The sequence below is a fragment of the Solanum tuberosum genome, unplaced genomic scaffold, assembly GCF_000226075.1.
Source record: "Solanum tuberosum cultivar DM 1-3 516 R44 unplaced genomic scaffold, SolTub_3.0 scf00386, whole genome shotgun sequence".
NCBI classification, from domain to species: Eukaryota; Viridiplantae; Streptophyta; class Magnoliopsida; order Solanales; family Solanaceae; genus Solanum; species Solanum tuberosum.
In genome coordinates, this window is record NW_006239320.1 from 289612 (window position 1) to 313341 (window position 23730).

A 23730-nucleotide genomic window follows, 5' to 3' on the forward strand; every position below is an offset into this window, starting at 1 on the left:
TAATTGTTTTCTTAATATGTGCATCAATTCAAAAGTGGACAAGTAATTAGGGACAGAGGGAGTAATACTTCCTAGAACGTCTCGATTATCAATAATTACAATGTATTCCAACTTCTACAAAGAGTATTTTTGGTCTGTTTGCTAATTAAATACTCCATCTGTCCCTAATTACTTGTCCACTTTTGAATTGGCACACCTATTAAGAAATCAATTAATGACATAGTGAGTTTACCATTTTACCTCTATTAATTATGAAGTGGATGAAAAGTTTTTCATTTTTCAAAGTAATTAGTCATTTAATTGAGGGTATAATAGGTAAAAAAAATTGTCATTTCTTGATTTGTCAAAATGGACAAGTAATTAGGGACAACTATAAAAGAAAAAATGGACAAGTAATTAGGACAGAGGGAGTAGCTTATTGCTAAAGTTACAAAAAGTTGTACCCTACAATCCATTATTAAAATACCTATTCCCTGTGGAAGGACTTGGGCCAATTAGATACAATCATACAAACTAGAAATATACTTTTTGTCAGTGACATAGAGTCCGATCCAAAATATTTAAAAGATATATGAAAAATTTATCGTAAAAAATAAATTTATTTGAATTTCAAAATTCAAAACATGTCACATAAATTGAAACGGAGAAAATATTAATTAGTGAAATTACACAACTAGGATAAGAGATCCCTGCCTCGAATCAATATAGCTATGCTACAATACGTGTATGTGATTTTCACCGGCCAACAAAAAAAAAGACAGCTTCGGAAGTATTTTACGAACTTCCCAAACTGTCCCAAAAGAGCCAACATCCATTTATTTTTTTACATTTTTACAAAAATTATAAAAGTATGTATGTCATCACGTGAGTTAGAAATTGTTAATTACTTAAATTAATACAGGCGCATATCGACCAAAGTCATGGACTGGCCAGGGCCGTCTTAACCTCTAGGCCACTAAAGCCATCGCTTGGGGCCCCATATATTTTGAGGGCCCCATTTTTAAAAAAACAATTACTTATATATGTTATGTTTAAAAAAATAAAAATTATATGTACTATGAGTGTTATGATTTCTACCAAGGAAATTGCATATGAGATGAAAATAAACCTGAATTTCGTAAGAAACAATTTGATGAAAATATGGATAGCGAAATCACAAAGTCTCTTGAAGAATCTTTTAGAGTTGATTGCTTTATATATGTAGAGTAGATCAAACTAGTTTTTTCACTTCAAAAATAGTTTTGGACCAATTGAAGCATATGAAAATATTTTTGATTTCTCATTTAATGGTAAAATATTGAGATCACTAGATGATGAGAATTTTTAAAAAATATTGTCTTAACCTTGAACTTTATTTAACACGTAATAGTTATTCAGATATTGATGGTTTAGATTTATTTTTTAAATTTAAAGTGTGAAGAGAAATAATACAAATAGAAGGTAATGATCTAATGAAAATACTCAATCAAATAAAAAGACTTGATTCTTTTTCAAATACACATATTGCTTATAGAATAATGTTAACAGTTCCTGTAACCATTGCCTCAGCCGAAATAAGTTTTTCGTAATTAAAATTGATTAAATCTTCTTTAAGATCAACAATATCCCAAGAGAGATTGAATCAGTTAAATATATTATAATTTGAAAATGAATTATTAACACAAATCAATTATAAAACAGTACCTAATGACTTCGCATCTAAAATAGCTAGAAAATTAAATTTTAAATAAAAGTTATATGATGAATTTTTTTTTATTAGGGCTCCTCTCTTGAATTTCGCTTTAGGCCCCCAATGTTGTTGAGTCGGCCTTGGGACTGGCGGTCAATTAAGCAACAAGGAGAATCGTGAGATCTCAAATTCTCATTTGCAAATGGAGACAACTTTTTAAGCAACACATTTACATACGGTATAAAATATGGATCACTAAGCTTTTCAAACGTTAGGTATATATATTGGTTCAGATTAAGGAAACAAGAAGTAAAATGGCCGTCATTCTTTGAACTTGGGCTTCACCATTAAAAATAAAGATAAAGGAATTACATTTTCTTTTTAACAAATTAGGATATATAGTTTGTGGTGGAACACCTCATATAACCACCTAACTTTTCGTCTACCATATATACAAAAAAATGGGGAACCACCAAGAAGGAGCCAAAAAAGAAGAAGAAGAGGAACGTACATCAGACGATTCATGCATTATTTAATGAGTCAGCAATCAAAAACACATCTAAAGTATTTTGATTTTTTTTAGTTTCACATATGAATTATAAGGTGTGCGAGGTTTCTACATAAACTATCACCATATATTTATCGAAACACGTCTCAACTATCCGTTGTTCTCTTTACTTACTTGAAATATCCCCCTCGTTCATGTAGAAAAAGAGAACAACTGATAGTTGAAGTATGTTTCTATAAACATTGTGTGACAGTTCAAATAAAAAATTTGCATACCTAATAATTCAGATATGAATAAAAAAACTAAGATACTTTAGATGGGTAGTATGTTTTTGACCTTATTTATTTGATCTCAAAGCTTCCTTCACACAATATAATCATACCAAACTAAATTTGCACCATACCAAACTAAACTTGGACATGTGCTACAATTAATTTTGATTCCGACTATATATTCATATATGTCGATAGCTAAAAATTTTGGTGGAATCCAACGTGGGAATGCCACCCCAGACCATGACACTACTCTTTATAATGCAAATTCCACTCCCAAACTTTTATTAAATTAAAAAAGTTTTATATCTACTTCTCTTCTTTCTCTTTTCTTATTGGTGATCGAACAATTTCCAAGGACCAACCACCACACGCTTCTATGGTAAAAATTTCCTTTCCAACTAAGTGCATAATACGTACATCATAAATTCAGATAGTAATGAATAAATATAATCAGATAGAATACGTAATTCATGAAAGAGAACTTACTTATTTTTCGTGTAGTGGAAGCTGTAGGATGAACCGCGGTTGAAATTTACTCGTCCATGGTGGTTGTCACAATATTTTGTAATAACCTCTATATCACAGTTCAAACCCTAATTGATTGAGGAGAGAATAAAACATAACATTACTATATTCTTTGTACATATTCCGTTGTGTTTTCTAAAAAAAATAAATTAATTACACAACATATATGTGTTTATATAGAAATTATTAATTAGTACTAACGTAATTACCCTTATAAGCCTTAAAACACCCCTTGTGGGTGAGCCTGAATTTTTTACACTATCCTACATTGAAATTAATGGTATCATGATTACCAAAATACCAAACCAATACTTAATAGTAATAAAGTAAGCATATTAGGTGGTAGAATTAAGGATAATCCAGAGAAGCTGGTATGTAGCTTACCACATATACTATTACTCGATAAGCTAGCTTGGTCCAGCTCATATACTTTAATTGTTGAAGCTCCAATCTATTTTATAAGTATATGAGTAATTAATTTATCCCTAAGTAGATCGATCACATATTCAATACCTTTATACTTTCAGTAAGATTTACTATAGGGTTAGTTAACTTAATTAATTCTTAACACCCCACCCCTTCCGGACTAGATAATTTTCAATAACAACTAAAGAATCAGACAAGATAGAGAGGAAAAAAATTAAACATTTTCATTTCCCTTAAATTATTTATTTTGCGCGTGCAAGAAAACCTTTATTACTATACTTTTAAGTTAGGTATCACCATATCAGTAAGGGTAACTGAATTGGTGCAATATGTGATATCCCAGAGATCAATTCTCCTTGTCAACTCCGACTTTCTTTAGTGACACAGTAAAATAACAAATTCGTAACTCCGGTCCTTCGATTCAAAAACTATCTATTCTCCATTTTAAAAAGATTGTCTCAATAAATTTCTTTTAAAGAAAAGATTTTTTTTGGGAAATAAATATCATATGTATTTTGTGTATATAACGATTTTCTTTCAATTAATTATCGAGAAATAATTAATGAAAAAGCTGGCACTAGGTTGGTTAAGGCAGCACAAAACTCGGCTTATGTTTGATTGTCTGAAACTAATTAATTAGGCTTACATTGGACTCACACGTGTGTTCCAGTTTACACTCTTTTTTGTCCAACTTTAAATCTATAATCCTCTTAAACACAAAATTAATCGTCAATTTTAATGACATTAATAATGATGCAATAGCTGGACTGGACTGTACTAAGCTATCCCTTTGTGACATCCAAGAATGATAGTACTGTGCACATGAGAAGATCAATATTTGTTACATTTAAACAATATTCCAAATTTAATGTTAGCCTTTTAAATTAAAATTTTGGTTTAACTTATTGGACTAAGAAATTTTATCGTGATCATTTCAAATTGGTTGATAAATCATTTATCACATTTAAGTGCCTCATAAATTAGCTCTTAATTTTCTTTTGTCTTTGAGCTCTAAAAGTTACTACAACTATTATTTTGACCCCCTTGAAATTGCATAGTCCTTTTATAAGTTCTTTTAACTATACTCTCTGTTCCTATTTATTTGTCAAATATTTCTTAATTTGATTTCTCCTTTTACTTGTCATTTTTGACAAATCAAGGAATGATATAAAGAAAACTGCTTATTATATCCTCAATTTATTAATATTGAGTTAATGTCTTTGAAAAATATTGTGACTTGTGAGTAAATATGTTTGAGACCCTATCAATTAGTAGGGAAAAATGATAAAGTCAATATACCAATAATTATTTTCTTAATAGGTGTGTCAAATCAAAATTTAATAAGTAGAAAGGTACGGAGGGAGTATATATTCACTCCCACCTAGTAAAATACTAAGTAAAACAAAATTTGATGTACGAAGCTATAATAATTTTGTCGCTGAATTAATTAGGATAACCTCTGTTCCCCTGAAATTAATAATCTCGTGACTTGTTAAATACAGTAGAAAATATAAAAAGAGAAGTGCATTTTTTCCAAAGATGGTACTATTAATCGGTTAAATAATGTCAAAAGTAGAATCATACTCATTCAGTTTCATATTAATTGATTTTTGTTAACCTGACAGATACTTTAATTAAAAATATATTTTACTAAATTAACCTTATTAATAATATTTTAGTATTTTAATATTGACTACTACTAAGAATAGTAATAATTTAATAGTAAGAGTAGTATGTGAAAATTAAAATAAGTAAATTGATTTGTAAAAATAAATAAATTTATATAATGAACTATCTATTTTAATACAAGGGTCAATAATGAAACGAAAGAAGTAGTATACTAATTGGACGTGTAATAGAGTATCGAAAATTATTAACCGAATATACGGAAACATGGAGCATGGTGCACCCTGACTCCCACGTCAAACAATTAATGACTTGCATCAAAATCAATATAGATCTAAATGCAAATTATCAATGAAGATTTTAAAAAGGTAAAACTGTGAAACAACCCTTGTGGGGTGTTCTTGTCTCTTCAATATATTCAAAGTGAATTATATGCAATTAAGGTGTTAAATTGCAAATTAAAGAGACTTCAAAATAATTAAAACTGTTAGGCGTTTATACATTATATTTTTCCTTTTCCATTTGGGCTGCTTGCAATTTTCTCAAGGTCCATAAAGATTAGGAGCCTTGGTTTGACCCTTTTGACATTTGACTTGTTAACAAATTCTTGTTATAACTTTTTGACATATCATACTTTCGTTGTAGAAAAAAGTGCCTAAACTTTGTGGATATTTAGGTCATTCGTCACTAGTTTAATTTGTTGCTTAATCTCTCTTTTAAGAGTAAAATAAAATCTTAAAAACTAGAGGCATGCATTTCTTGTTCCTTCTTGGAGGCGAGGCTTTCAAGAAATACATATAGACTCTTCAAGTTTTGATAAATCGAATAATGTACCTAAAGTATGAGTTTGGCCTATATATTAGACCCTACGAACAAATACAATTTTCTTATCCAAGCTTTCTAGCGAAATTAAAATAGGACTATATATCAATAATTCCTTTCTATTTGGACTTGAATATTTAGGGGAAAATAAGTGTATTTTGACTAGTAGCAAAAGCTGGAAAAAGAATATTTTTTTTAATCAGATTTACTTTTAGAACTTTTGCTAAACAAAATTACTACTTTAATATTGATAAAAGTATTTTTAAAATTAATTAGTTAAACACAACTACAACTATGATAACCCTTTTTAAATATATGCAGATTTTAATAAATTGACGACATATTTTAAAAGTTTGGGAGAGTACTCCGTTTTGAAAAACTAGAGGGGGTTTTCCACAATTAGAAGAAACCACAAGGGTCAAAATGGAATTGTGTCAAACATGTTCGGCTATGTAACAGTTGTTTATAAAAATGGAAGAAGCTCACGTATTCCTCTCCTCCTCCTTCTATGTAACTGACATATTCGGCATGTGCTCTCTGCTCTTCTTGTTTTTTTCTCTCCACAAAGTCTTCTTCTCTCTTTTTCAATACTAATCCTTTTCTTTCACCAAAAGTCAATACATAAATTAAACACACTTAAATTTAATTAAAATTAAACCTCTCACAATTTCAATCCCCCAACCCACCCACCCAAGCCCCCCCCTACAAAACCATTCTTCTTATATGTCATAAACATGCCAAATACTCCAAAAACAACTAGTTCTACAAGTAGTAATTTTTATTTGACTTACATAAAGCTAAGGTTCTTCACTAAACTCAAGCGGTTCCTTCAAATTAAGGCTAAATCTAAGGAACAATTTCAACCGTCTGATCATCAGCCAACTAACGATTCAGAAATTTTGATTGTGATTGAAGAAAAGGGTATTATGGGAAAAGAGAGTGATAAAGATAATGGATGGATGATTTTGCAAAAATCTGTGAAGAAACTTCACTTTGGGAACTGGGATGAAAAAGAGGTGGCAGTGAAAGAGATAATAAAGTTGGCTAAAGAGGATTTGAAGAGGCGGAAATTCATGGCGGAGCTCGGTGTGATTCCGCCGCTTGTTGCCATGGTTGGTGGTTCTGATCAGGCGGTGTTGCGGCGGCAGAGATTAGCGGTGCAAGCACTGACCCAACTTGCTAATGGCTCTTTCACGTAAGTTTTATCAGTTTAAATAATTAATTAATTAATTACTCTTTTATGTTAATTCATTTTTTTTTTATCAATTGGCTAACAATATGATCAAGTTTAAGTGCCAGTTTTGATGTTGCACTAATATTCATATTAATTTTTATTTTAAGAATCGTGAATTTATAATGATTTGTCCTTTTTATTTAAATGTGAGATATTTTTCATAGAAGGAAAATTAGCCAATTACTAAAAGTGGAATTTCAATGTTTATTCTCCTACATTTTATCCCATATTCATGAATTCGGTAACTGATTTTATAATTTAAAAATTGCATTATTCATTTCGGAGTAGAAAATGACGTATTTTCTATATCATGATTTGTTTTTATTACCAAAATAAAACCATGAATTACAATCTTGAAGATTACTTGAGTTAAAAAAGTTTGAATAGAAGAGGCACTAGATGAATTTTATCTGATAATCTAATGAAGATGCGTGCAAAAGGTTCCTAACATCACCGTCATAAAATAAAATTAACTGACATTTATCATCTAATAATAATTAATTTGGTGGGCTGAAATTTTTGGTTGAGAATTTTATAGTGATTTTATTACACTAGGGGTTTTCATCGTTCATCCCATTAGGTTAGTGGACTTATAATGCGGTGAAATGACGTGGCGGATTTTTATTGGATTTTTAACTAACTACATAAAAGAGAATGTACCAAAAAAATGGACCCAAAGGCCACTTTGCGTGGCCAATTTTTTACTTAAATCCCTACTGTGTAGCACGTGAGGTTTGGTCTTGGGAATATCCTTTTTAAGTACCCAAGAAGTTGGTAGTACACCTCCTATAATAGACACCCATGAAATTTTAATACCCATAGTTATACATCAATCCCAAAAAAAAAAAAATCTAATTGGATCTCGTAAGTTTATTGTAAATGTTAGATGACAGTTTAATATTTTGTTTGTAAAGTTGAGCAATATACGAGTAAACTTTCGATCCGAGACTAGTGTTGTCCGGAAGGAACTCAATGGTTATATTCATACATGACACAACTTTTAGACATGGAGATAAAACCTAAATTAGCCCTTTCCATATTTGAATGCCTTAAATAGGTGACCTGTATGACTAGGAAAGCAACTAGCAAATGGATTTTATCAACTTGGTTTTATTTATAGCCATTTTATTTAGGAAGCCTTAAAATTGCAAGGATAAGTTAGTTGAGTCAACTTGACTTTCTAGCCATAACATTTTATTTTATCATAGCGTATAGTTCCTTTCACCTCATCTCTAACTTATCTACTTGGATTCATTATGAAGAGGGTTGAATCACCTTCTTTTTTTTAAAAAAAGAATATCATTCTTTGAGCTGAGGGTTTATAAAAAACAGTCTTTCTACCTTTTTCAAATCACACTTGTGGGATTACACTAAGTTTGTTGTTGTTGTAAATGCGTTCACTATCTAATGCAATCATTGTGGAAGCGACAACGGGTTAAGTTGAGGAATATTTTTTAATTGTTATGGACATATTATTCTACCTTATGTTATATAATATTTATATGTATTCAAAGTGTTTTTTAAATAAGAAATAGGAAAAAAATCTACTTGTGTTGACCTTCAGCTCCTAGCACTGATCTGGTTAGCAGAATCTTATTGACTTCTCACTCTCAATAATTTTTAAATTTTCTATGGTTATTTATTTTGAGGACCCCTACATGATTGGGATACCCCCTACCCCAACTTTAATTCCTAACCATTTTTCTATCATTTTCCAACTTGTTAGTTGACCAATAAATTAAATATAATCAAAGAAAGTCATAAAATGGGGTCCCTAAAGCTTGATTATATTCTATATTTCTGATTTGGCCATGTTAATGGATTTGAGTTGTTTCATAACTCATTTGTTTAACATTGTTCTGTTTTCTTGGTTCCCCTTTTCAGTAACAAGGCTCTGATGGTAGAAGCAGGAATCTTATCAAAATTACCTCAAAAAACAGACAACTTAGATGGAAACACAAGGCAAGAATTTGCAGAATTGATCTTGTCTATATCATTATTAGCCAACACACAATTCAATATGGATTCCTCAAGAATTATTTCATTTGTAGTCAGCATTCTTGATTCATCAAATTCAAGTGTTGAGACTAAATGTACATGTCTAGGGACATTGTACAACATATCCTCTGTGTTGGAAAATTCCGCCAGTTTGGCGACTAATGGAACAGTGACCACATTATTGAGATTGTCTTCATTAAAGGAAGTATCAGAGAAAGCACTTGCCACATTAGGGAATCTTGTGGTTACCCTAATGGGAAAGAAGGCGATGGAGGAAAGCCCGATGATGCCCGATAGCTTAATGGAGATAATGACATGGGAAGAGCAACCGAAATGTCAAGAGTTATCGGTATACATTTTGATGATTTTGGCTCACCAAAGTTCTATTCAAAGAGAGAAAATGTCCAAGGCTGGTATTGTTCCAGTACTTCTTGAAGTGGCATTGTTAGGTAGTTCTTTGGCTCAAAAAAGAGCATTGAAATTGTTGCAATGGTTTAAGGATGAAAGGCAGAGCAAAATGGGGCCTCATTCAGGGCCACAAGTAGGAAGGATGCCAATTGATTCATCACCAATGAGTCCAAGAGCTGTTGATGAAAACAAGAAACTGATGAAGAAAATTGTGAAACAAAGCCTTTATAAGAATATGGAAACAATTACTAGTAGAGCCAATGGGGGTGGTGATTCTTCAAGGTTTAAGTCCTTAGTTGTTAGCTCAAGTTCTAAGAGTTTGCCTTACTAGGAATATGGATCTTTTAAGCATTTAATTAAATTGACCTCATGATCTTGCACTACTTGTGCAATGTTCTACATGAATTGTTCATTTCTTTTGTATCATATGAAAATATTTATCCTCAAGGAAGAAAAGGGCCAGAGTGATAGAATAACCATACAACAATACTCTGATGACTCATTCCAATATGAGGAAGAAGAAGCGAATACATGATTTGAATTTAATCATTTCTAATTCGAGATTTTATCACTAATTTGATTTCTTTGTCAAAATCAATTATTTGTATTTTTGTTAAGTAACTTTTAATACATATGGAAGGTTTGCATTGAAGCTATTGAGTTCGTTTGAACTCGTACCTGCCCTTTACATATGTCCTGGTGTCTGGTGAAGTATACTTTCTTCCTTTAGCTCAAACACAAGCATTACTTATATGTAGCAATGAATTATTTCCACCATTCATATTCATTTATATAGTTTTTTTTAACATTTGCGTTGAAGTGATTTACCGATATTTAATTATTATTTTAAGAGAAAAGACATAAATTGACACTTGACGTTGTTTCAAATTTTCAAAAAGACACATTAACTGTGTGGGCGTCCTATTACCCCCTAAACAATTTCGATAATATATTATTACATCATTATTCGATCAATTTCAGATTTTAAATGGCAAGTGTTATAACACACCAATCATTGTGTGACAAGTGTTAATTTAATTTGAAATATAATTTTTTTTTCATTTTAAGTTTTTCTTTATTTCTCTCTCTTACTTTTTGACTTATTTTAATTTTATTACTTTAATTTTAATTTCATTTTAAATTCTACTTCATCTTCCACCCCTACATTCAAGCTACCCCTCCCTCCCTTTTTTTTTTCTTTCTTTCTTCTTCTCACCTCCCACCCTCACCTCACCCCAACCCCACGTCAAGTTGAGCCCCTCAATTTTCTTTCTTTTTTCTTCTTCTTCTTCTTCGGTGAAATTCCTTTCTTTCCAAAATTATACTATTTTCTAGAATTTGTGTTATTGATAACAAAACTAATTATTTTTCTAAGAAAAGAATCAAAATTTTGAAGGTATCATCAATTAATTTATCTCATTTTCATATAACTTCAAACTAGAAATGATAATTTTAAAAGAATTAGAATTCTCCGAAAATTGAAAAAGATTAATTGAAATTTGGATAAAAAAAACTAAATAATACCTACTAATCATCTTGAAATCTAATGGGTTTATAAAATTGTTCGAAATGTAATAAAATATTTAGATATAATTTTAAAATTGAAGAGAAATAAACTAATAATAGTAAAAAAGAGAGGTGGAGTTGTGGTAAAAATTGACATTGAAAGTGAGAAGTTACAATGAAGATGACAATGAATTTTTTGAAGAAGAAGGAAGAAAGAAAAAGAAAAAAATAATAAGGAGAAAAAATTAAAATAATAAGAAAAACAAGAAAATATATTTTATAGCAAAATACTTGTAAAAATAAAATTAGTATTTATATTTTTAGTTTGTTCACTTTCTTTAAGAGAGTGCATACACTCTCCATGCTAGGTAGACAAAAAATGATGTAATAGTATCAGTTCAGGATTGTTTAGGGGGTAATAGGACGCTTGCATAGTTTAGGTGTCTTTTTGAAAATTCGGGACAACTTCAGGTGTCACTTTATGTCTTTTCACTTATTTTAATCTAACTCCTGATTGTTATCATTTGAATTTGTATTGAGAGAGGAGGCAGAAAAAGGCAAGAGAAGAGAGAGAGATGAGAGGAGAGAGACTAGTGAAAGTGAGAGAGAGATGAGAGGAGAGAGACTAGTGAAAGTGAGAGAGAGATGAGAGGAGAGAGACTAGTGAAAGTGAGAGAGAGATGAGAGGAGAGAGACTAGTGAAAGTGAGAGAGAGATGAGAGGAGAGAGACTAGTGAAAGTGAGAGAGAGATGAGAGGAGAGAGACTAGTGAAAGTGAGAGAGAGATGAGAGGAGAGAGACTAGTGAAAGTGAGAGAGAGATGAGAGGAGAGAGACTAGTGAAAGTGAGAGAGAGATGAGAGGAGAGAGACTAGTGAAAGTGAGAGAGAGGAGAGAGGAGAGAGGAGAGAGGTGAGAAAGAATAGTTACAAAACTTTAATCATAGCTATAAATACTAATTTTAAAATTTATGTATTGTAAATATATATTACATATTTACCTAATTATGTAATTTTTCCTTATTAAAATGGAACAAAATATGTAAAAAAAACGCGGATTGGTCCAAAGTGCACAATCCACCTAAAATTAAAAGAAAAATTATTTAAATACACAACTTATTTTACTATATTCTCTAAAATTCTTTACTATTCGAAAAGATTTTTCAGAAATTCCTACTCTCTCTTATTTCAAGATACATCACTTTATGTGATGTATCGGTCGGATACATCACTTTACATGATGTATCGGGACATACGTGATGTATCGGGATGTTGAGTGATGTATCTGAAATTAAGACGTGATGTATCTGAAATTAAGACGTGATGTATCGGAATGTTAAAGGATGTATCCGAAACTGAGACACGATGTATCAAGACGTTTTGAGATGTATTCGAGTTCCACCAAAATTTAAGAGATTTTTGTAATTTGAAAAAGAGTAGGAATAAGATATAATTAGCTTTTAACACTATGAAATTTGTGTAAAATCCCTAAAATTAAAAGACAACAAAAGAAAAATATTTACACATTGACTTAAACGGGTGAGTTTTTTAATGTTGGGTAAAATGTTTAGATGATGTCATGTATTCATCCGTCAGTCTTAAGAGTATATACAAATTCAAAAAATTGACAGTAAGTGTTAAGATCTTAAAATATAACAGTGGATATTGACATATCATTTGTGATAATTCAGGATATCTTTATTCTTTTTTCATATATAGACATAAATAAATATAGAATATTTAAGATCAAAGCTTTAAATTTAATCTGACATATTTTTAGCGTATGTCTATTGCATGTGCATATTACATCAATTTTGAAATTGTATATAAGAAAAATGAATTATGTAAAACAATATTAGATAGATACAACACCATTTAAATAAGAAAAAGACAATAACATGTTTAGCGTATGTCCATTGTTTTACTAGGAAAATATAAATAAAAGATAAAATGAATAAAGTTTTTGAAAAAATCGATTAAACTTATGGTTTAAGAGAAATCGAATTTCCAAAAGATCAAAGTCGCCACTTAATTTTAGTAAAAAATCAAGAAAAATATACTTAAGGTTTTCAAAAGATTTAAACAGATAAAATCAATTGAAATAAAAGGGTTCGAAGTTCAATGTACATTCCGAGAAGGTGTTAGCCCTCGGAATGCCCGCTAACTTGCGGTTGACCGGCGATTTGACTTAAAATGACTTTGACCAATTTTGAGAAAATGATTTGACATAAAAATATAATAATTTACAATATTTGATCAACTTTGAAAAACTAGTTAAAAATAACAATTTTTAGTTTTTTGAGAAAATTGAATCTTAATCGGAATACTCAAATTAATTTGCAAGCGATTAGCATGTGGCAAATCCAGGTTAATTAGAATTTTATTTGAATCTCTTAAAAATAATTTAGACTCATTTAGTCAATTAAAGCATGGAAATCATTTTAAATTAATCGAAGATTAAGTAAAAAAAGGTTTTCAATAATAGTACAAGAATTGATAAAAAATAAAAAATAAAAAATAAAAAATAAAAAATTTATTGAAACATATCTAACATAAAACATATGGTTCATCTTTGGGAATTTAATTAAGTTAATTAACAAAATTTTAAAATTAGAGTTAAACAAAACAAAAATATTGCAATCAAATGATAAAGAGAGGGAGAGAAGAAATTGGGCCCATTGCTGCGTTTTGGGCCTCCTTCGGCCCATTTTCGCTCCCAAACACCTGTGTATACAAAAGGTGTATATCGGTGTATATAAGCCATATTTTGATCCGTTTTTGTGTATATCGGGCTGCATACCGAGTGTCTACGGTCTATCTTGACCCCTGCAACCTGCATTTAATTTTTGAACCTATATATCGATATTTTTGCTATGTATACTTGTGTATATACTTGTATACAGCATGTATACTGCCCTCTTTTGGGTTTGTTGAGATCTGAAAATTCAGTTTTTCAGCCCCCTTGCATCTTCACATCCTTCCCTGTACACCTATGGTCTGGCTGACTTAATGACGAAAAGAGGTTTGAGCCTCTATGGCTCGATTCGGGAATGCAAAGGAAAGAAATCCATTATGGACTCGGAGAGGATTCACACAACAAACGAAAAGGCAAAAATTAGCATTCGCATCAAGTAAAACAAATGAAACACAACTTAATTGAAATAAGAGATATTTAAGAAGCTCGAAACAAAAATGCAACCAAACCCAACTATTAGTCCAAAATAGCAAATACTTTAAGAAAGACAAAAGCAAACGGACTTAACAAATGACAAGGATCCTCAATTGAATTTTTTCCTACTTAATAGTGCATGCGTATGTAATTGAACAGATAAAATACGAGTCATTCAAAAGGAGCAACAAGGGTAGATTACATTATAGAGAATAAGTGACCAACAACCAACATTAAATAATGGCAAACCAAAAATATGAGAAAGAGAGCATGTTGCACGATTGACAAATATATATTTTATGCAATAATCAAACTAATTCTACAAATGATTCATTATGCTGGAAGATAGAAATTTTAAAAGACAATAGCCAACCAAGTCATTTTAGAAGGAAACATTGTCACATTCAAAAAACTAAACACGACAAAGGTATTATTAAGGAGTAACAACCAGCTGTGCTAAAACACATATCACACTTCGAGATTCAAGTTGGACCAAGAATATAATTTTAAGTGATCGATATTCCGGACAGCAACCTACTACTGGTCCTAATCCTCCTATTTAGAAAAGAAAAGAGAAGGAAAACAAAGTATAACCTCTCAAGAAAGCTACAAATAACAAGAATGAAAATCGACATATAAGCAAGATGGAAATCTTCAGAAATAAAAGCCATAAAGAAATTAAAGCGAATATTACTAGTTCATAAGAGGCAAGATAGAACAAACAGCGATACAATACGAAAGAAAAGATCTCATACTCTTTTAGATAGGCGGAAACTAGACCATTCGGATGATTATCTTACCCAAACTCAACCAAATACCATAGATAAGAACATGTACTCCTGACGTATATATTTACAAGACCTTAAGAATTTTAAGCAAAGCCAAACTTCAAAGGACCTAAGGGATTAAAATATAAACCGGCCAAGCAGGCCGAGACAGCCGGAAAAGAGAGGTAGTCACGATTTGAGAAAAAAAAAATAATAATGTGGAAATAAACTTCAATCTGGAAAATAGTAGGGTCTCATACTTCATCAACTCAATGGAAAAGAGATATAAAAAAATTGATTCAATGCAGTAAGATGACAATGAAATTGAATAACAACGACAACAAACACCATCTGCACCACATATGATTCGCCATATCAGTTAATCTCGCAATCTTGGGCCTGAGTAAATAGTAACCTTATGCAGTGACAAACTAAGTACAGAACACATGATGCTTGGGGATATGTGAACTATGGGAATCAAGACAAGCGAATATATGATTCAAAACAACATGAAAGTTAAACTTAAGCAACTATAACCCGATTCGAGCGTCTAATCGCGGCCAGACATGAGTAACATAATGATCAGTCAGAAATCCCAATAACATAGGCAATAAGGCATGAACATTCATATTCAGACCAAACTTGAACGGAGCTACAGAATACCCGACAGAGACGAGTTCATCACATAACACTCGGAATCGCAATGAAACATAAACAAAAGAAGAGATATTACCTTTTTTCGGACAGCAAAACTGAGACGAGGACGAGCAGAGGAACGTCGAACTTAACACCACAACAAGAACTTTCGAGAAATCCGGTTAATCTTTTTGCAAACCACAAAGAATCGAGCAGAAAAAAATATATATATCCGAAGTGTATGTTTCTGGGGATCTTTTACAGCTTTGGGAAATTTTTCTATCTGCTTCTCCTAAAAAAAATTTCCTCCCCTTCTCCAATAAGAATAAGACCATTTAAAGGGGAAAAATTCGGGTTCGGATTTTTTTTTTGGGGGGAAAGGGATAAAAAAAATCAAATTCAAAGGCCAAATTCAAAATTCAAAACTCCAAAACCTTTCACCCTTCCGGCTAAACACCTTTTCTTTGAGTTTCTGACTCATTTCGGAAAGGGAAAGTGAGACAGACGCGTGCTTTCTTTCTTGCTGTTGCAACATTAATGGGGATAGGGACGTCTGAAGAAGAAGCCAAGGGAAAGCAGAGTACTGCTCTTTCACGCGTCTGGAATTTCTGTATTTTGACGTTGTAGCTTCTGGGTTTTGCGTCTGGTCACGCGAAGAAGAAGAAAAATGCAGTGGGGTCGGGTCGGCTTGGTGGAATCGGGCTGGGAATTAATTGGTATGCTGATGGTGTATGTTATTAATGTATTGGGCTAAGTTTCCTAAATGTAGAAATGATGGGCTGTCCGAAATTCAGAGAAAAGGGGCCCAACTTGGTCCATAGATATAGTTAAGTGAATTACTAATTGGTCAAATTGAATTAGAAATGGTCAATTGAGATTACAAACTTAACCAAATTGAATTTCATTTGCAAATTCGGCTAAAATCCAAATAAGATGAATCAACATAACTAATTTGGGAGCTTCTCAATCTTAACGAAATAAAATAATTAATTCAACTATAAACCAATTAATAAACTAAACTAATTTTAATAGAATATTTAAAATAAAATCTTTTTGAGATGAATTTCAATTTTTTTATGAAATATACCGATTATATCTATAAAACTATATGAAATATATTTACTATTTACAAATTATGAAAATCGACTAAGATTACTCAAAAGACTTTGAAAAGTATTTGAATTTTATAGAACTAATTATTCCAAATCGTTTGAAAAATTAAGAAGTTCGAAAATTGATTATCATCGGGGAGGGTCAAAATTGGGTGTCAACATCCATTGTATGTGCATATTACATCAATTTTGAAATTGTATATAAGAAATATGAATTATGTAAAATAAAATATTAGATAGATACAACTCCATTTAAATAAGAAAAAGACAATAACATGTTTAGCTTGATCAATAAATGACACTTCCTGTTTTTTCAATAATAATAATAATAATAACACTCCACAACATACTTACTTTATTTATGTGCACCACTTCTACCACAATTATTCCAGAAATTTGAGAATCAAACTAATTTATCCTAAATCAAATTTTAAAAAAAACACTTAAAAAATAATCTGATATGCTACTTCTCTTCTTATTATAATTTAATCATTGTCTTTTTTCTACCTCAATTAATTGTAACTATGAACTTTTACTAAAAATAATTAAGAACACGATGTAATCATCAAAATTGTGAAGCAGTCTAACTTGTTTGTTGTATTAATCTTTTCTTGTTGATTAATCATCTTCCCTCTTAACTGAATGCCTGAATGTTGATATCATTAATGTTTAGGAGAATTATATTATGAATTGTTCGTTTTGTCAAAACATTAATTTGGTAAATTCGCAAACAGTTCATTAAGTTTTGATGCTTTGAGTAAAGATGTTACCCTTTTAGAAATAACGTGAGAATTTTTCATTAAATTTTGATGCTTTGAGTAAAGATGTTACCTTTTTAGAAATAATGTGAGAACTTTTTTCACAAATTTGTGATTAACATTGAGACTCCCGTCCGTCCACTTTTAAATATACAGATATACAAAATATTATTGTTGTTATAACATACTTCTTATTTGTAGTATATATTCTTAAAAGACATTAATCGTTTAACTTGATTCAAGTTAATAAGAGGTTAACCATTTATTTGCAATATATTAACTTAGATATTATTGTAAAAACCTCATTTATTAATATGAATATTTAAGTTGTTTAAATCAAAGTTCTAAAATATTTCTAATAAGAAATAGATAATTCTTCTTTTCTTCTTCTTTTCTATTTAAATTTTATATTTTTTATCTTATAATATTTAATACTATTATTCCAAGCGAAATTAAATCATAAAGTGAGATTAGTTCAACGTCAGCCAACACAATACCCAACGTGAGCTTAATATTGACTATTTTAATAAAAAAGATAGGTGAAAAAAAAATTAAACGTGACAAAAATTGAGACGCATCAATTGAATGCCGATAGAACCTCTCAAGGGGAGGTAACAATTAAGCCATGTAAATGCTTGGTAATTAGTAATCACCTATATATACTGTCAAAGTGATGATCAAGAACAAGAGATTCAGCTAATATGCTGAAGAACTACAGAACTCCATTGAAGGAGTATGAAAGAAAAACGAAAGAGAAACTGATTTGCTTTGTATTGAACTAAAGAAGTAACTATTACAACTAAGTGCATTCTATTTATATAACAACTTACTCTAACAACATAAACAAATTAACTAACTAATGATGATGTGGACATATCAACTAATTAGTTAACTAACTAACTCAATACCCCCCCTCAAGTTGGAGGTGAGACCAACACAACCAACTTGTACAAAACTACTGAGTGTTTGACTCCTGTAAGAGCCTTAGTAAGGATGTCAGCCAGTTGGTCATGAGTTCCAATGTGATGTAGTGATATAAGACCTTCTTGTAACTTAGTTCGCACAAAATGACAATCGATCTCAATGTGTTTGGTCCTTTCGTGAAACACAGGATTTCTGGCAATCTGTAGAGCTGACTGACTGTCACAAAAGATAGGAAAAGGCCTGCTTCAAGGAATAGTAAGTTCTTCAAATAGTCTGTCTAACCAAACCAATTCTCCAACCACCTTTCGAAGGGATCTATATTCAGCCTCAGCTGAGGAAAGAGATATAGTTTCCTGTTTCTTAGATTTCCAGCTTATAGGACTAGAACCAAGTAGCACAATATACCCTGTGATGGACTTTCTGGAATCAGGACAAGCACCCCAATCTGAATCACAAAAAGCCTGTACATTGTAATCATCAGTAGATGTCATAAGCAATCCTAAGGTGGGATCCTTCTTGAGATACCTTAGCATATGGTATGCTGCTTTCATATGTGGTTCTCTGGGGTCTTGCATGAACTGACTAAGGTGTTGAACTCCATAAGCAATATCTAGTCTGGTATTAGTTAAGAAATTAAGTTTCCCAACTAATTTTCTGTATGCACTGGGATCAGAAATGGGCTTCCCCTCATTTGTCTTGAGCTTAACTGTCACATCTAGTGGTGAGGTGAGGCTGGAGAGTTCAGAACAATGGTACTCCTTGAGAAGATCAAGCACACATTTTCTTTGTGAAATAAGCAAACCAGCTTCAGTGTAAAGGATCTCCAACCCCAAGAAATAATGCAGTTTCCCCAAATCTTTAATTCTAAATTGATTTTGGAGAAAGCCTTTGAGAATATCAATTTCTTCAAGATCAGTACCTGTCAATAGGATATCATCCACATATACAGCTATGAAGACAGTAGATGAGCCATTTTTCCTATAAAATAGAGAATAGTCATTTAAGGAATGAGTGTATCATCTGGAACTGAGGGCATCATACAACTTAACATACCATTGCCTACTAGCCTGCTTTAGACCATATAATGACTTATTGAGCTTACAAACTAGTCCTTTAGTTTGAATATCAATAGAGAATAGTCATTTAAGGAATGAGTGTATCCTCTGGAACTGAGGGCATCAGACAACTTAGCATACCATTGCCTACTAGCCTGCTTTAGACCATATAATGACTTATTGAGCTTACAAACTAGTCCTTTAGTCTGAATATCCAAGCCTGGTGGAATATCCATGTAGACCTCTTCATCTAACTCCCCATGGAGAAAGGCATTATTTACATCCAATTGATAAATGTTCCAGTGTTTCTTTATAGCAGTGGCAATTAGAGCTCTCACAGTAGTCATCTTAATAACAGGTGAAAACGTCTCTGTGTAGTCAACTCCATAATGGTGAGTATAACCCTTAACAACCAACCTAGCCTTGTACCTTTCTATGCTACCATCAACTCTGTGTTTAATCTTATATACCCATCTACACCCAATAGCTTTCTTTCCAAGGGGTAGAGGCATGAGATCCCAAGTATCATTATCATGTAGGGCATATAGTTCTTGTGTCATAGTTGCCTGCCATGCAGGATCCATAGCTGCTATATCATATGAGGATGGCTCACTTTCATGTGAGATACTTAATACAAGGGATTGGCTATCAGGATACAGAAGCTTAGAAGCAATATGATGGTGGTTAGAAAATGATGCATGTAGTGAATGAGATGGTAACGTAGTTGTGGAATGAGATATATTGCATAGGTAATCATTTAGATAGCTGGTGTTTTGTGTATTCTGGCAGACTTTCTAACGGATGGAATGTGGTCTGGTGAAGGAGGAACAAATGGTGGTAGTAACTCAGTTGGAACTATAGTGTCTGCATGATCAGGATCACATTGCATATTAGCATTATCAGACTCAGGATTACACTGAATGTTATCAGAGAGAACAATTGTAGGAGTGAGATAATCAAAACCAAGAATATGACCATCTACCACAGGGGAAGATGATTGAGTCATAGAGAAAGGGAAAATTGTCTCATGAAATGTAACATCCCTAGACACAGAAATCTTGTTAGAAGCCAGACTTAGTACTCTATAACCTTTTGTCCCAAATGGATAACCTACAAATACATGTGGGGTTGCTCTTGGATCAAACTTGGTTCTATGGGATTTGGGAATTGTAGGATAGCATAGGCACCCAAAACTTCTCATTTGAGAATATTGAAGTTCTCGGTTATACAGTAAAGAAAAAGGGCATTTGTTCTGAAGAACAACAGATGGAAGTCTGTTAATGATAAAAGTTGATGTGAGTATACATTCTCCCCAATACTTGATAGGTAGTTTGGATTGGAAAATGAGTGCCCTAGCAGTTTCTAGGAGATATTTGTGTTTTCTTTCTACTACACCATTTTGTTGTGGTGTGTAGGGGCAAGATCTTTGGTGAACAATTCCCTTTGATTGAAAGAAGAGGGTGGATTCTTGGTTTACAAACTCTAGTCCATTATCTGTCCTTATGGTCTTTATGGTGGTTTTGAATTGAGTCTCAACCATATTGACAAAAGATTTGATAATGTGTAATGCATTACTCTTGCAGCTTAACAAGTGAGTCCAAGTGGATCTGCTAAAGTCATCAACTAAGGTGATAAAATATCTAAAATTATCATGGGTTGCCATATGATATGGTCCTCATAAGTCCACATGAAGTAGCTAAAAAATCTTGGTAGTTTTATCAGTCCTGGTGGGAAATGGCAACTTATTTTGCCTTGCCATGGGACATATGGTACAGGTAAAGGGCTGCTTAGGTGAGAATTTCACAGGAATTGAGGATATATTCTTCATTTTTGCAAAATGAACATGTCCAAGCCTGTGGTGCCACAAGAGGTTTGTATTGACATTAACTTCACGAGACAGACTAGAAGAATGAGACAGACTAGGTATTGAAACATAATTATTTCCATTATGAGTAATATTCATTACAGATGGAACGATATGACACGACGAAGAAGAAACATTAGACAAAGGGCATTTATAGCCTTTAGCAGTACTATGCAAATTAGCACATTGACTTGAGGTTTTCAAAGAAATGTTGAGGCAGCATTTTTTCAGACAGGTTGAGCAAAGCAGATAAAGTCCATTTTGTACTCTACCAATTTCCAAAGGCCTCTTCATTGAAGGGCCCTGCAGTATACAAGAGGAATTAGAGAAAGAAACAAGACATTTAAGATGAAGTGCTAAAGACTTGATGGAAATCAAGTTATATTTGAAGGATGGAATGAAAAAGACTTTATGCAATGTGATCTTTGATGTAAGGTTTACACTTCCAACTTCAGTTACCTTCACCTTGTATCCATTAGGCAAGCTAACTAACAAAGGATATGGTAAGAAAATGATATCAGAAAGATGGTTCTTATTGTAGGTCATGTGATGTGTGGCCCCCGAGTCTAGTATCCATAAGTCAGTCTTTGATTTGAAGCACCCACATGAAAGTTTGTCAAAATCAACAGATGAGTTACAAGCTATCATACCTGCAAAATTTGCAGCACCACTCATAAGCTGATCTTCAGCAGCTTCTCCTGCAGATCCCAACTGGAAATGTTGTAGCAAATTGAGGAGTTGTCCATACTGATCCTTGGTAAGATTGGGACCAGAATTGGAGGATTCAGTTGTGTTTCATGTGTTAGATTAAATATCTATCCCAAAAGCATTTGTTGCTATCCCTTTTCCCTTAGTAGATCTGTGAAACTGATTATTGTATTATGGCCTCTGATTATTGTTGTACATGTCTTGGTTGTTATATCCATTGTTACCTTGTCCATTCCCAGTGGTACTATCTTGAAGATAACCATGCAACTTGTAGCACCTTTCTTTAGTATGACCTGGTTTCTTACAATGATTGCAGAAGGATTTTGGTTTGCCAGTGTAATTATTTGTGGGAGAGAAATTAGTCCTGAACTGCTGCTGTCTTCCACTTGAAGATCCTGATGAGTTAGCGTGCATAGAAGAATTCACTCATGCCTCTACAAACATTTGGTTATTTGGCTTGAATTCCCTTTGTTTTTCATCCTGAACTAACAAAGCAAAGGCCTGGGCCATAGATGGCAAGGGATTCATCATTAATATACTACCTCTGATTACAGTATACACCTCATTCAATCCCATAAGGAATTGAATGAGTCTTCTATCCTGCTCTGCCTTATGTATGTTCTCTTTTCCCCCCACAGTTGCACACATAACTACATTGATCTTTAGCACTCAGATTGTTCAATTCTTCCCACAACTTCTTCATCCTAGTATAATACACAGTCACGTCAAGCACACCTTGACTCAAATCATTGATTTCCTTTTGGATCTGGAACAACTTAGCCCCATTTGTTTGATCATATCTGTCTTCCAACTCCTTCCACAATTCTAAGGCATCAGAAACATACTCTACACTATCATCAATTTCTTTTCCAAGAGACTTGAGAATCCAAGATGTGACCATATTATCACATCTTTCCCACTGTCGATATTGAGGAGAATTGAGTGCAGGTTTCTTACACTCACCATTAATGAAACCTAACTTGTTCTTCACAGAGAGGGATCTCATTACACTTCTCCTCCAAGATCTATAACCAATTCCATCAAAAACAACCTGAACAAGAGGCAGGCTGGGACCATCAGATGGATGAATGTAAAGAGGATTACTTACATCGATAACATTGCTTCCTGTAGAACTAGTATTGGGATCTGTAACTTCCACCGTGGCTGCAAGATCTGATGAACCTTTAAACAGTTGCAACAGAGAGACAAATTGACACTACCGAAAAACAGAGACGATGAATCTAGTAAGAGCAACGTGGCTTTGATACCAAGTCAAAGTGATGATTAAGAACAAGAGATTCAACTAATATGCTGAAGAACTACAGAACTCCATTGAAGGAGTATGAGAGAAACGAAAGAGAAACTGCTTTGCTTTGTATTGAATTAAAGAAGTAACTATTACAACTAAGTGCATTCTATTTATATAACAACTTACTCTAACAGCATAAACAAATTAACTAACTAATGATGATGTGGACATATCAACTAATTAGTTAACTAACTAACTCAATATATACAACACAAACTATGAACCAAGCCTGATTACATGGTGATAAATTGCCACTTTTAATATTCTGAGATGATGTCACGCGTTTATTTGTTAGGCTTAAGAGTAATATGAATTCAAAAGATTGACGATAAAGATATCTATGACCTTAAAATATAACGAAGATGCACATATCATTTATAATAATTTGGAAGTATATATATTTTTTATATAAATATATTGATATAAATAAACA

The 23730-nt window shown here is 32.3% G+C and overlaps 2 protein-coding genes across 2 annotated transcripts; one reads left to right on the plus strand and one right to left on the minus strand.

Annotated features, from left to right (window-relative positions):
- Positions 1–6355: 6355 nt before the first annotated feature.
- LOC102594518 (U-box domain-containing protein 7) lies at positions 6356–10066 on the plus strand. Its single transcript, XM_006362360.2, has 2 exons — positions 6356–7046; positions 8970–10066. Exons 1-2 carry the CDS (start codon positions 6586–6588, stop codon positions 9820–9822), a joined length of 1314 nt encoding a protein of 437 aa, XP_006362422.1. The 5' UTR covers positions 6356–6585; the 3' UTR covers positions 9823–10066.
- Positions 10067–18351: 8285 nt separating this feature from the next.
- On the minus strand, positions 18352–20000 carry LOC107057886 (uncharacterized mitochondrial protein AtMg00810-like). Its single transcript, XM_015302960.1, has 3 exons — positions 19558–20000; positions 18644–19339; positions 18352–18577 (listed from the first exon to the last, which is right to left on the minus strand). The coding sequence occupies exons 1-3, from the start codon at positions 19998–20000 to the stop codon at positions 18352–18354; spliced, it is 1365 nt and encodes a 454-aa protein (XP_015158446.1).
- Between the last annotated feature and the right edge of the window lie 3730 nt (positions 20001–23730).

Bases quoted from the DNA above. Each gene is read 5' to 3' on its own strand.
- LOC102594518 (XM_006362360.2), top strand. From the start codon at position 6,586: ATGCCAAATACTCCAAAAACAACTAGTTCTACAAGTAGTAATTTTTAT. The intron at 7,047-8,969 runs GTAAGTTTTATC...TCCCCTTTTCAG, and splicing joins CTTGCTAATGGCTCTTTCAC to TAACAAGGCTCTGATGGTAG.
- LOC107057886 (XM_015302960.1), bottom strand. From the start codon at position 20,000: ATGGATCCTGCATGGCAGGCAACTATGACACAAGAACTATATGCCCTA. The intron at 19,340-19,557 runs GTATGCTAAGTT...TCTATTTTATAG, and splicing joins AAGCAGGCTAGTAGGCAATG to GAAAAATGGCTCATCTACTG. The intron at 18,578-18,643 runs GTTAGACAGACT...CTTTTGTGACAG, and splicing joins GTGGTTGGAGAATTGGTTTG to TCAGTCAGCTCTACAGATTG.